The sequence below is a fragment of the Eretmochelys imbricata genome, chromosome 11, assembly GCF_965152235.1.
Source record: "Eretmochelys imbricata isolate rEreImb1 chromosome 11, rEreImb1.hap1, whole genome shotgun sequence".
NCBI lineage: Eukaryota > Metazoa > Chordata > Testudines > Cheloniidae > Eretmochelys > Eretmochelys imbricata.
Window position 1 is genome coordinate 2,599,105 of NC_135582.1, and position 13,234 is coordinate 2,612,338.

At 59.2% G+C, this 13,234-nt stretch overlaps 1 protein-coding gene across 2 annotated transcripts in view; it reads right to left on the reverse strand.

The window, feature by feature from the left end:
* The window catches only part of TMBIM1 (transmembrane BAX inhibitor motif containing 1), a 28,549-nt gene extending 17,781 nt beyond the window's left edge, over positions 1-10,768 (reverse strand). The window contains exon 1 of one of the 2 annotated variants that reach the window (XM_077830302.1): positions 10,669-10,768. Coding sequence is in view for 1 of the 2 variants with exons in the window: in XM_077830300.1 (XP_077686426.1) it covers positions 970-993 (24 nt within the window). In the remaining variant the exon portion in view is untranslated. Of the gene's footprint in view, positions 1-969; positions 1,046-10,668 lie in introns of those variants that run through there. The other variant, XM_077830300.1, reaches the window with a different exon arrangement.
* Between the last annotated feature and the right edge of the window lie 2,466 nt (positions 10,769-13,234).

Here is a 13,234-nt window from a genome sequence, read left to right on the forward strand (position 1 = left end):
ACCCAGACACGGCTGCCCCAGACCAGCACCTCCGCCCAAACCCACCAGAGCCAGCTGCACCCGCTGCAGCTTCTGTGACACAGAACACGGTGAGCGCCGCTAGTGGGCTCACCAACCATTTAAAGGGGCGCTGCCCTCCGCCCCACACAACCCCGTCACGGCCCTCTGTGCCGCCCAGCGTGCCCTGCCCGCTGCTCTTGTTGCCTACACAAGATTTCCCTCCTCGGCTCGCCCTCTGGCTGTGATGCAAGCTGGTGGGAAGAGTGTCGCTGGGCCGCATGGTCCCACCATTACCGGGCAGCGCGGCTAACACAAGGCAGGAGTAGACAAGGAACCGGAGAGCCCCCAGCTTGAGACTGAACCTCGGGGCCACCATCCCCCAAGCAGTCGCTGAGTGCGGGGAGCTGAAGTTAACCCCCGGCCCACCAAGGCGCAGGCAGATCTCCGCTCCCTGTCATAGCTGGGTCTGTCAGCCAGTAAAGCACCAGCCCGGGTGCCCGGCCCGGTTAATTTCCCTGGCCACGTTGCTGGGTTTCTTTGTAGCTGATTTGCACACACTGTCATGCAGTGGGCCATCAGGAAGATGCCAGCACCCTATGGGTTAATAGTTACATCCCACCCCATGGCAACCTGGGGTAATGACTTTTCTCCCTGACCAAGGGGGCTCCCCGGGGGGCCCATCTCCCACTGAGGCCATCAGCCTGCTGGGGAATGCCTCCCACGCTCAGGAGCTGGGACACTACCAGAGCCAGGCCTGGGAGCCGTTGGGCAGGGTCAGGATCTGCCTGTGGAGGGACGGCACTTGGGTCACAGCTCAAGGCTTCCTCTTCACACTGGCTCTTACCAGCAGCTCCTGCCCCCAGCTGCCCTTTGCCTCTACGCTGATGCCCCACTTCCTTGGTCTGATCTAGCCAGTGAAGGGCCGATCCCTGGATAACTCACCCTACTGCTTCCCCACCTCAGACCCACCTCTGCCCCTTGGGTGCTGGGCATCCCGTCCGCTGAGATCAGGAGAGTCAGGTACCGAGATGCCTTCGAGGCTCTGGTTTTGTGAGCAGCTGTGGGTCCCACTGCCGTCCTCTGGAGCGTCCCTGGGTGATCTCAGGCAGAGCTGGGTGCCCCTGCATGACATGAGTTTGGTGGGTCTCAGCCCAGTGCTCAGCAGATGGGCGTCCCCACCACAAAACCCCCTGGGTCAATTGGCCTTTGCCCGGCTGCCGCAGGCCAAGGGGTGAGCGGTCATGGGGATAGAATTAGTGTCCCAATGGGGGGGCGGGGAGGGTGTCACGGAGTCCCTGGGCGATGCTCTGGAACTGCTCCCCGTGAAGCCAGGCAGGACTCTGGGGCAGTCACCTTTCTGTGAGCAGACTGTCTGCAGGACACACAGATCAAACGGCTTCCATCTTCCTGGGTCTGACCTCGGAGCATTCAGCATCCTCTGCCCCTCCGTGCACTTCCCACAGCCAGTCCGCTCAGGCGGGGCTCCTGGGGAAGCCAGAGGGTCCTGCCCCCCAACTTTGCAGTCAGACGTGACTCTCAGCCAGCCAGTAAAACAGAAGGTTTATTGGATGACAGGAACATGGTCTAAACCAGAGCTTGTAGGTGCAGAGAACGGGACCCCTCAGCTGGGTCCATTTTGGGGGGCAGTGAGCCAGACAACCATGTCTGCACTTCACTCCATGTCCCAGCCAGCCCCAAACAGAAACTCCCTCCAGCCCCCCCTCCTCTGGGCTTTGTCCCTTTCCCGGGCCAGAAGGGCACCTGATTCCTTTGTTCTCCAACCCTTTAGCTCTCACCTTGCAGGGGGGAAGGGCCCAGGCCATCGGTGGCCAGGAAACAGGGTGTTGGCCATTCTCTGTGTCCAGACCCCTGCACACACCTGCCCTCTAGGGCTCTGCAACAATCATACACCCTTACCCCACCCCCTAGATACTTAAGAATTGCATAGGGGAAACTAAGGCACCCCCACACTATTCAGAGGAAACATTAAGAACAGTCCCACTTCACCACAGAGGGTCATTCCACATTTCCGGCGCCCCCTACACAATCTCTCAGGGCCACCTGCCTGGAAGAACAGAGCCATTCAAATAGCCCCATCCTGGCTGGCTCCGATTGCTGCCCAGATGCCGACGGTCCCAGAAAGCAGAACCCCTCCCCCTCGGCTCCCCAGGGACTCAGCCCCATCACCGCCCTGTCATGCACCTGAAGCAACAGCCTGCAATTCCGGCAGAACAGGCCCGGGGACGGGTCACGGCCCCGCTCGGTCATACGCAGCCAATGCAGGGATCCCGAGAGAACTCAGGGCAGTGCCCAGACCCAGCCCGGCCTTGGGCGCCCACCACCCCTCTGCTCTTTGCTGCCCAGGACGGCCCATGCGGCAGTCACAAAGGGTTTATCCAGTGGCTGTCGGGTTTGGCTATTGACAGGGGCTGTGATGTGTGGGGCAGCTTGGCCTGGTCTCCAGTGTAGACGCCCCGACTTTGATCTCCCTGCAGTATCCTTGTGGCCCGGAGAGACTCAGTGGGGGGCAGGACCAGGAGGGAGCCCGGTGTTCAGGAGCTGGGGGTGGGGGTGGGGGTCTCCGAGAGAGGAGCTAGTTTAGGGGAAAGGAGGAGTATGTGTGTGTGGGAGGCAGCTGAGTGAAGGGGAACCCCAGGGATCAGTGCGTAGCCCGACCTGTTTGACATCGCCCTTGATGGCCAGGAAGAGGGAGAGAGCCGGACGTGAAGGACACTCGCAGGTGCGACCACGCAGGGGGAGCGGCTCTCAGCGAGGAGGAGCGGAGAGCCAGTGACGCCCGCCCGGGGACCCTGAGCCAGAGCGGAAACCCTCCGCCGGGCGAGTCTGCGGGGAAAAGGGAGCTGATCTCTCCAGGTGCGGGGCAGGCCGAAGCGCAGACAACAGGAAGCAGCGATGCAGGGAGCGACCCGGAGCTGAGCGCGGAGAGGAAATCCGACAGGGGAGGCAGAGCCGGGAAAGTCGACGTCTACACAGCAGTAGAAGACCCACGGCTGGCCCGGGCCAGCTGACACGGGCTTGCAGGGCTAAAAACTGCCGTCTAGACTCAAACCATGGGAGCGGGGTGGATTTCAGAGCCTGGGCTCCAGCCCCAGCCTGGACGTCTACACTGCCATTCCTATTCCCGCAGCCCGAGCCTGAGCCAACTGACCCGGGCTCGGAGACTCGGGGTTCTCGCTGCAGTGTAGACGGACCCGCAGAGGCCTCCCATCCCATCCCTCGCGACGGACAACCCTCAGCAGCAGTCACACGGCGGGGAGCTGCGTGGGCATCTCGGCGACGGGCCGGCTGGCAGAAGGCGATGGAGACTGACACCCTGCTCGGTTGCTCAGCGGCCGGCACAGGAGCTAATCCGGGGCTGCTGGGGCGACGCGAAGAGTTTGCTAGAGGCAGCCGTGGCGAACTCAGCTAAGCACGGAGTAAGAGGGGGTCTGCACAGCAAACCTCAGTGGGGGAGAGGAGATCAGGCTGTTACCTGCAGGATTCAGGGAGGAGGGGACCTCCGAGCTTACGGGCCACGGGGCTGGGAGGCCGTTTCCTAGGAGAAGCAAGGACAGCAGGGGCTCCAGAACGGGCTGGGAGAAGGGGATCACGTGCTTTGCTGGACTGGGGCCAGCCCCCAATGCCGTGGCTCACCACAGTGGGCATCCAGCCGTGGTTCCGTCCTCCCTCTCTCAGTACGGCTGGGGTCTCCCGTAGGGATCCCCCTGCAAGCGGTGGCAGGGCCTGGGAATCGTGGCCGCATGCTGCTCTGCCATGGGTGGGCGTAGCTGGCAGGCTGGGCCGGAGCTGACCTTGCCATTCGGGGTAAGGCAGGGGAAAGGAGCGCCAGGCTCTGCCTCCCGGGACATCCGGCCGGAGCCCTCTGCAGGTGAGCGAGGCCAGGTAGCCGAGGCCAAGGGAGTGACAGAACAGGCAGCGAGGGAGAGGCGGGACACGGATGCCAAAGGGCCTTCGAGGGACACTAATGCAACAGCTGATGCCCGGACATTCACGAGAGTCCTGCCATGAGGTTACCCCAGCGTCCTGCCCCAGGGCTCACACGAGGGCTGTAGCTGCCGGCTCTCCCGGGCTCTGATCCAAACCCCACTGCAGCCCAGGGGCCGCCCACAACGGGCATTCGGCCCGGCCACTGATCAGCGCGCGGGACGAGAGCAGGGCTCCAGGGCCTGGAAGGAAACAGGTCAACGGACCTCCTTCCTCTGCGACGTGCCCTGCCAGGGAGGGGACCTGGCGGCTGACGGCAAACGGGACCGTAACCTCAGGAGGCCTTGGGCCTCCTCCGCTCCACGGGACACCCAAAGAGCCATGAGACGGCAATGGGCCCACTTCCACTTGCTGCTATTCCTGTCTGGGGGCAGGCGGGGAGGGGAAGGGGAGTGTAAACAGCAGCAAGCCCCAGGGAGGAAGGACCCCAGCGTTCCCCCTGGGAGGGCAACCCGCCAGCCGGGAGGAGCAAGAGCAGGTGGGCACAGGTGGCAGGAGAAGCCACAAAAGGGCCCGGCTGGGGGCAGCTCACAGCGCTGCTGCTACGGGTCCCGGTGCCGTGGGCCGTGCTCCCCGCTGTACGTTAAAATCGTTAAAATCGTTGCATGGGCGGTCAGCCAGAGCATGTGACAGCCTGGGGATCCTCCTGCCTGGGCGGAGGGGGAACAAAAACCAGCCACGGCTCCAGAAAGGGGAGTATCGGCTCCCAAGCAGAAGATCAACCAAGCCCTGCTACAACCTCGATCTCCGAGAGTCACCAGCACAGTCACGCCCCCGTGCCAGGGCATCCCTGCCCCCGCCCGCCCTCTCTCTGTACGCTAATCCTCCCCATGCTTCCAGCGTAAGATCCCCCTTGGACAAGCCCCCTCTGTGCCTCATTTTCCCTGTCACGGCAGGGAGACAATGATCCTGCTCCCACTTGAAGGATGTTTAATTAATTAGAAAAAAGAAATGGAGTACTTGTGGCACCTTAGAGACTAACCAATTTATTTGAGCATGAGCTTTCGTGAGCTACAGCTCACTTCATCAGATGCATACTGTGGAAACTGCAGCAGACTTTATATATACACAGAGAATATGAAACAATACCTCCTCCCACCCCACTGTCCTGCTGGTAATAGCTTATCTAAAGTAATCGTCAGGTTAGGCCATTTCCAGCACAAATCCAGGTTTTCTCACCCTCCACCCCCCCACACAAATTCACTCTCCTGCTGGTGATAGCCCATCCAAAGTGACAACTCTTTACACAATGTGCATGATAATGAAGTTAGGCCATTTCCTGCACAAATCCAGGTTCTCTCACTCCCTCACCCCCCTCCAAAAACCCACCCCCATACACACACAAACTCACTCTCCTGCTGGTAATAGCTCGTCCAAACTGACCACTCTCCAAGTTTAAATCCAAGTTAAACCAGAACATCTGGGGGGGGGAGGGTAGGAAAAAACAAGAGGAAATAGGCTACCTTGCATAATGACTTAGCCACTCCCAGTCTCTATTTAAGCCTAAATTAATAGTATCCAATTTGCAAATGAATTCCAATTCAGCAGTTTCTCGCTGGAGTCTGGTCAATCTCTCTGGTCACGCAATCACAGACATGAAGGTCGCTATCTTAAAACAAAAAAACTTCAAATCCAGACTCCAGCGAGAAACTGCTGAATTGGAATTCATTTGCAAATTGGATACTATTAATTTAGGCTTAAATAGAGACTGGGAGTGGCTAAGTCATTATGCAAGGTAGCCTATTTCCTCTTGTTTTTTCCTACCACCCCCCCCAGATGTTCTGGTTTAACTTGGATTTAAACTTGGAGAGTGGTCAGTTTGGACGAGCTATTACCAGCAGGAGAGTGAGTCTGTGTGTGTATGGGGGTGGGTTTTTGGAGGGGGGTGAGGGAGTGAGAGAACCTGGATTTGTGCAGGAAATGGCCTAACTTCATTATCATGCACATTGTGTAAAGAGTTGTCACTTTGGATGGGCTATCACCAGCAGGAGAGTGAATTTGTGTGGGGGGGTGGAGGGTGAGAAAACCTGGATTTGTGCTGGAAATGGCCTAACCTGACGATTACTTTAGATAAGCTATTACCAGCAGGACAGTGGGGTGGGAGGAGGTATTGTTTCATATTCTCTGTGTATATATAAAGTCTGCTGCAGTTTCCACGGTATGCATCTGATGAAGTGAGCTGTAGCTCACGAAAGCTCATGCTCAAATAAATTGGTTAGTCTCTAAGGTGCCACAAGTACTCCATTTCTTTTTGCGAATACAGACTAACACGGCTGTTACTCTGAAACCTGTAATTAATTAGAGGGGCCTCATCAGGTTAATGACGGAGGGGCTTGATTCTGGCAGCAATGTCATCGCTGATTCACACCAGAGTCAAGAGATCAGAGTAGAAACAAGCGAAGGCCCCAACCTCTGTCCCTGAGAACGCCACCAGCTACGTGCAATGAACGGGCCAGAGCCTCAGCTGGCATCAATCAGCGGAGTGCCACACGGGCACCATCCCCCCGGGACGTCCGCCACAGAGCGGGGCTGATTCCCGCCGGCTGAGCATCTGCTCCCCTGCCATCAGCCTGCCTCCTCTCCAGGGCGGCTGGGCGGCTCGCTCCCTGCAGCTCCCGCCGCTTGAGTGCCCCAGTCCGCTCCTAGCGCCCGGCGGTACCGGGCCCAATCTGGCCCTGCCCCGTTATTCACCCCCTGTGCAAAGCCGCTGTCAAGCAGAGCCCTGCCCCTCCAGACTTAGCAGCGGTGTCACCCGAGTTGCCAGGCAGCGGCGGGAGATTGTTGCTGGGGCATGCGTCAATCCAAACGCTTCACTGGTCCAATGGGGGAAACGCGCCTGTTAACTGGGACGAGATCAGCTGGGCTATAGCTCACACACCCCGAGGCCTAAAGTTAGCGCCTGATCCTGACAATACTTGGGCTTGGGAGTCACTTAAGAAGAGCCAGATTGGATGAGAGCCGAGGTCCCTCTCACCTGGCTCAGTGACTGGTCCCAGATGCTGCACAGAAAGGTGCAAGAACCCCGCACCAGCAGATGTGGGATAATCTGCCCCTCACATTAGGCCTGTCCTGATCTCTAATGGTTGGAGGTCGGCTCAAGCCCCGAAGCAGGAGGTTTAATATCCTGCCACAATCTACGTTGGCGTTAGTTATTATAAAAGTGTCCACATAAAGGTCCAATCCCTTTTGAAAGCTTGCAAAGCATTTGGCCTTAACAGCTTCCTGTGGCGGAGAGTTCCACCAGCTAATTCCACGCCGTGTGTAAAACTGTTGACTTTTATCGGTTTTCAATTCCCTGCCTTTTAATTTCATTGCATGTCCCTGGTTCCTGTGTTATGAGACAAGGGGAACAGAAGTCGTCCCCCCCTCCCCCCCCCCGCCTTTCTCAGTCACTATTGGATCGGGATTCTCCTTTCTAAGGCAACAGTCCTGGGCTTTTCAATCACTCTTCACACCCAAGTTTTTCCAGGCCGGGATCATTCTTTTCGCCATCCCCTGAGCCCCTCTCATTCTGCAGTAGCCAGTGCTGCCCACACGACCCAGGTGAGACCACAGCCTCGATTTATTCGGCATTAGAATATTCTCCATATGAGTCACCAGGCCAGTCCCTATGCAGCCTAGCAATGGCAGGCAATGAGCCCTCCCGTGGAGTTCAAATGAATAACAACAATAACTATTAATAATCTACGCTCTCCATTGTAGTCTGCGGTGGGGTTGGAGCCATGTCGGTCCCAGGACCTTAGAGAGAGAGAATAAAAAATATCGCCCCACCCATCTCGCCTCTCTAATAAACTCTCCGACAGTGTCTATTTAACAGCTGGGCAGTGCTTTTAAATCCTGGCATGGCACTATCGAGAAGTGATTTTTTATTGTTATTATTATTAATTTACAAACATGCAAATGGCCAGCCCGGGACAGAGCAATGGTCCAGCTAGTCCAGGATCCTGTCTCTCACAGCGGCCGGTGCCAGGTGCTTCAGAGGGAATGAACGGAACAGGGCAATTATTGAGTGATCCATCCCCTGTCATGCAGTTCCAGCTTCAGGCAGTCAGAGGTTTAGGGACACCCAGAGCATGGGGTTGTATCCCTGACCATCTTCTCTCATAGCCATTGATGGGCCTATACTCCATGAACTTATCTCGTTCTTTTTCGAACCCAGTTATAGCCTTGGCCTTCACAACATCCCCTGGCAGTGAGTTCCACAGATTGACAGTGCGTTGTGTGAAATACTTCCTCATGTTTGTTTTAAACCTGCTGCCCATTAATTTCATGGCATGACTCCTGGTGCTTGTGTTACGTGAAGAGGTGAATAACCCTGCCCCAGTCACGTTCTCCGCACCCGTCACGATTGTATAGACCTCCGTCACGTCCCCCCTTCGTCGTCTCTTTTCTAGGCTGAACAGTCCCAATCTCTCCTCCTAAAGAAGCTGTCACAGGGTTCTGGCCCTTAAAGTGGAGAACTCTCCCCCCACACACACACACAACCTCCCAGCTGAGACTGATCAGCTGGGGATCAGGTGAGTATAAAAGCCAGCCAGGGGGCCAGGTGTAGGGGGAGTTGCCAGGAGCAGGGGGTTTTTGTGAGGAGAAGGCTGGGAAGCCGGTGAGAACAGACTAACAGTCTCAGGCAAGTGGCTGGTAGAGTGGGAACCTGTGGGGAACGGATAGGCCCCTGCGGGGAACGGATGGGCCCCTGCAGACACCCTGGCTTAGCTGGCGAAGGGATGATCATGCTGAACTGGTTACAAGTTGGAAGAAATAAAGCTGAAGCCCTGAAAAAAAGGGGCCTGAAACAGATGTGGGTGTGAACAGACACTGGGGCTGTAATTTCCAGCTCAGACAGACGTACCCACGCTAGCTCTAATGGAGCTAGTGCACTAAAAACAACTGCGTAGCCATGGCAGGACGGGCTGTCTGCCCGAACACACGCCGAGGGTTTCAGCTGGGATCCGACTCGGGGCCGCTAGCTCGTCCTGCTAGCCCCAGCAGAGCTAGCGTGGGTATGTCTCCTGGAGCTGGTACTTACCCTTCCCTGGCCGGGGGAGCAGGACATAAAAGCAGCAGGAACAGCATGCTGTAAATGTCACGTCAGTTACACAGGGTTTTCCTGCTGATGTTTAAAATTAATCCCCACTAGTAGCCCTGATAATTATTGCCGATTACTACTGACTTCCAGGTTTTACAGAGCAGAAGCCGCCCTGGATTGCGGGGTGAGTTGGAAGCGTGCAGAAATCCCATCGCTGGGCCCCTGGATCCACTCGCCCCAGGGCGGTTACACACCCAGGCTAAAAAAATAAAAACAGGGAAGGAGTGAGTCATGCCTTAGGTGGGTCTGTTCCAGCGGGGCCAGGGGCCTGCTGGAGTGCCTAATACTGGCGTGTGATCAAGGCGCAACCCAGCTAACCTCCACATGAGCTGACCCCCCCCCCGCCTTTCACTCACAGCAGAGTGACTCCAGAGTGACTCCATTGCACTCAGTGTTTACACACCGGCATAAGGAGAAACAGACCCAGGAAGTAGGAACAGCTGAAGTTAGGAGCCTACGGTCAACCGACTGCCACTCCTAACACCTGTGTCTGGCTCTAGGGGCAATGGGTGCCCTCCCTGGGAATGCCTTGGATGAGAGGAGAGCTCACCAGGGGCATGTGAAACGGGCAGGAGATGAGAGACTGGGAACAAGTGCTGGGAACAGAGGAGGACATGAGTACAGGGGTGGTTGGCCTGGCCCCTTCCCCATGTAGTTGATGCTGCACCTGGGAGCAGGAAAACTTCTCTCATGGGGAAAGGAGCTGGAGCTTCCTCCAGACCAGAGGCGCCCCACCCTTCTCCCAGGCCTCTTATTCCTCTGCGCACATGCTGTGATAAGCACCCCTCAGCACCGGCGTAGGCTAAGTAATTCTCATATAGCTATCCAGGGGAGCAGGAGAGCCCAGTGTTGCAGCCCCCTGGCAGCCGGGTCAGGAGTGAGGGGCATCGGCAGAGCTAGGGGTGATGATGGGAGCCCAGGGCTGGGCTAGCAGGGGTCTGTGGGTCGGGAGTGAGGGGCACCGGCGGAGCTGTATGGGGGGGGGGGGCTTGCCCAGCACTCTGCCAGGCCCTTACATCTCACGAGCCCTAGGTCCCCCCGGCAGCACAAACGGATCCGAGCCCCTGGTGCCCACGGCCAGGGCTTTCTGGGCCCTCCCTGCTCAGCTCCCGCTGCCTGAGCCTCTGTGTCCAGGAGCCCGACCCCACCCAAAGCGAAGCACCCAGGGGCCCTGCCAGGAAGGACACCCAGCCCTTGAGGCACAGCCCCGGCCCAGGCGGGGTCTTACCCGGGCCCCGGTTCCAGCACGTGGCCCGCGGGGAGCTTCCCCCACCCGAGGCACTGTCCCACCCAGCAGCGGCCCCGGGACTCCCGGGTCGCCCCCGCGGCAGGCTCCGCAGCCGCGAAAGGGAGCGAGGCGGAGCCGATCCCGAGGCCCGTGCGCCGGCGCGGATCCGGAGCAGGACTTGGCGAGCCCCCGTCCCGGGCGAGCCGAGCGCAGGAGGCTCCGGGCTCCCGGCTGCGCCCTGCCTGGGCCAGCGGCTGCCTCCGGACCAGCCCCCGGCTCGCCGCAAGGGGCCGGACAAGTTTCCAGCCCTCGGCCCCTGGGGCACAGGGGGGAACCGCCAGGCCCTTACCTGGGGTCGGGGCCTCTCGCCTGGCCTCTCTCCGCCGCCTTCCCAGCAGCGAGTTTGTTTGTCGGCTGGGCCCCTCCCTGGCCGTTCAGCCGCTCTGGGCCCCGGGTGCAACCCGAGAAGGGAGGGTCCTGGCAGGCAACTCCTCCCCCAGCCGGCCAGGAGCCCGCCGCTCGCCGGGGGGGCGAGTGCACAGCCCAGCCCGGAGCGGGGCAGCCGGCATTGCACCTCTTCCTTCGCCCAGGGCAGCTGGGGTCCCCCGGCAGGGCCAGGGGGGGAAGCAGGGCTCCGGAGAAGACCCTGGCAAAAGGTGTGTCACGGAGCCCCCGGGCGATGCTCTGGAACTGCTCCCCACGAAGCCAGGCAGGACTCTGGGGCAGTCTCCTCTCTGGGAGCAGCCTGTCTGCAGGACACACAGCTCACCCGGCTCCCCCCTTCCTGGGTCTGACCTCGGAGCCTTCAGCCTCCTCTGCCCCTCCGTGTCCTTCCCACAGCGAGTCTGCCCAGGCAGGGTCCTGGGGGGCCAGAGGGTCCTGCCCCCCAACTCCGCAGTCAGACGTGACTCTCAGCCAGCCAGTAACACAGAAGGTTTATTAGACGACAGGAACATGGTCAAAACAGAGCTTGTAGGTGCAAAGAACCGGACCCCTCAGCTGGGTCCATTTTGGGGGGCAGTGAGCCAGACAACCCCGTCTGCCCTTCACTCCATGTCCCCAGCCAGCCCCAAGCTGCAACTCCCTCCAGGCCCCCCCCGGGCTTTGTCCCTTTCCCGGGCCAGAAGGGCACCTGATTCCTTTGTTCTCCAACCCTTTAGCTCTCACCTCGCAGGGGGGAAGGGCCCAGGCTATCCGTTGCCAGGAAACAGGGTGTCGGCCATTCTCTGTGTCCAGACTCCTGCACACACCTGCCCTCTAGGGCTCTGCAAGGATCATACACCCTTACCCCACCCCCTAGATACTTAAGAACTGCCTAGGGGAAACTGAGGCACCCCCGCACTATTCAGAGGAAACATTAAGAACAGTCCCACTTCGTCACAAGGTGTCCTTGGGAGGTGGCGCTGTCTGGTGAATGCCGTACGGAGCCCCGGCTGCACGAGCCCCACGCTTCCCCAGCCCCCCGCAGTCCAACCCGCCCTTTGCCCCCAGAGAGGGTAGTGCCCTGAATCGCCCTGGGTCGGTCTGACACCCGGAGCCAGGGTTGGATCCCTGCTGTATAACGGGCCCCTCCAGGGGGTGACGGGAGAAAACCCCAGCAGGGCCGAGCGTGGCGGGGGGCTCCAAAGCAGTCAGGGTCTGCTGCTCGAGAGGGGGCCGGCTGGGGTTGGCGGGGGGGGCGGATGCTCTTCAGGACGCCTCCCCCCACCTGCACCGTCATGAGGATTCCCTGCCTTAGCTTGTGTGGCCTCCGTTACTGTAACCCACCTGCACTCTGCCCCCAGGACTGGGCCACAAGCAGAGGCCGATGAGCCAGCGGAGGTGGGCCTCTGCGCCCCAGCAGCCAGGCTCATGCCATGCCAACCAGAGGCAGCAGGTTCAGTCCCTGCTGCTGACACCTTGGCCGGGGGCATAGCGTTGGGTTAGCAGGGCCCATTCCCACTCCAGGGTAGGGCACCACCTTTGCCCCAAGGTGACAGGGAGGCCAGTGGCCCTCAAGATCAGTGTGTTTTGGGGGTTCCCCCCATGACAGGAGTAAACCTACCTCCCCCCTGTTCCCCCAGAACAATCAGGTGACATTCTGCCAGGGGACCCTGGCGAGGATTTGACACCTACCTGGGTTTCTCCGCCCACAGGATCTGGCCCTTCCTTGCTGCCCAGACAGAGGCCTGTTCTAACCCTGACGGTGCTGGCGATTGTTTTTTCCTCATGCTGTGCCCCCCAGCTCAGGGCCGAGTGCGCAGGGGCAGAGGATGGATCTGTGGATGTTGCTCAGGTGTCTGGAGCGGACGATGCCAGAGCACGGGGCATAAGAAGGCAAAGAATCACTTTGGGCTCGCCTTCCTCTAGGGGCCCAGGCTGGCCTGGAAACTAGATGGGGCTCAGGGGACCCTCGGAGCTGAAGCTTTGGAGGAGGCAATTTCTCTGGGGTCTGGGCGGCAGCACAGATTTACAGCCCAATCTGACTGGAGACGCCCTGCCCCTCTTTTAGGCAGGGTCAGCTGAAGAGCACCAGCAAAGTGACACCGGCTGCTGCGAAATCAGCTGGCCCAGCCCAACGGAGCCAGGTCGGTCTGAGCTGGGACGGACAGCAGGGTGAAACGGAAACGGTGTGTGCGCGAAAAGCATCACCCGCTCGTGGTTTGGCTCGTAGGATAAGAAACCTACTACTGCTGCTATCGGGTAGGACAGTCCCTTCCACTCAAGTGTCAGATGCCCGTGGTTTTCATAGATTCCAAGGGCAGAAGGGACCATCAGATCACAGAATCATAGACCATTGGAAGGGACCTCAGGAGGTCATCTAGTCCAAGCCCCTGCTCAAAGCAGGACCGATCCCCAGTTTTTGCCCCAGATCCCTAAATGACCCCCTCGAGGATTGACCTCACAACTCTGGGTTTAGCAGGCCAATGCTCAAA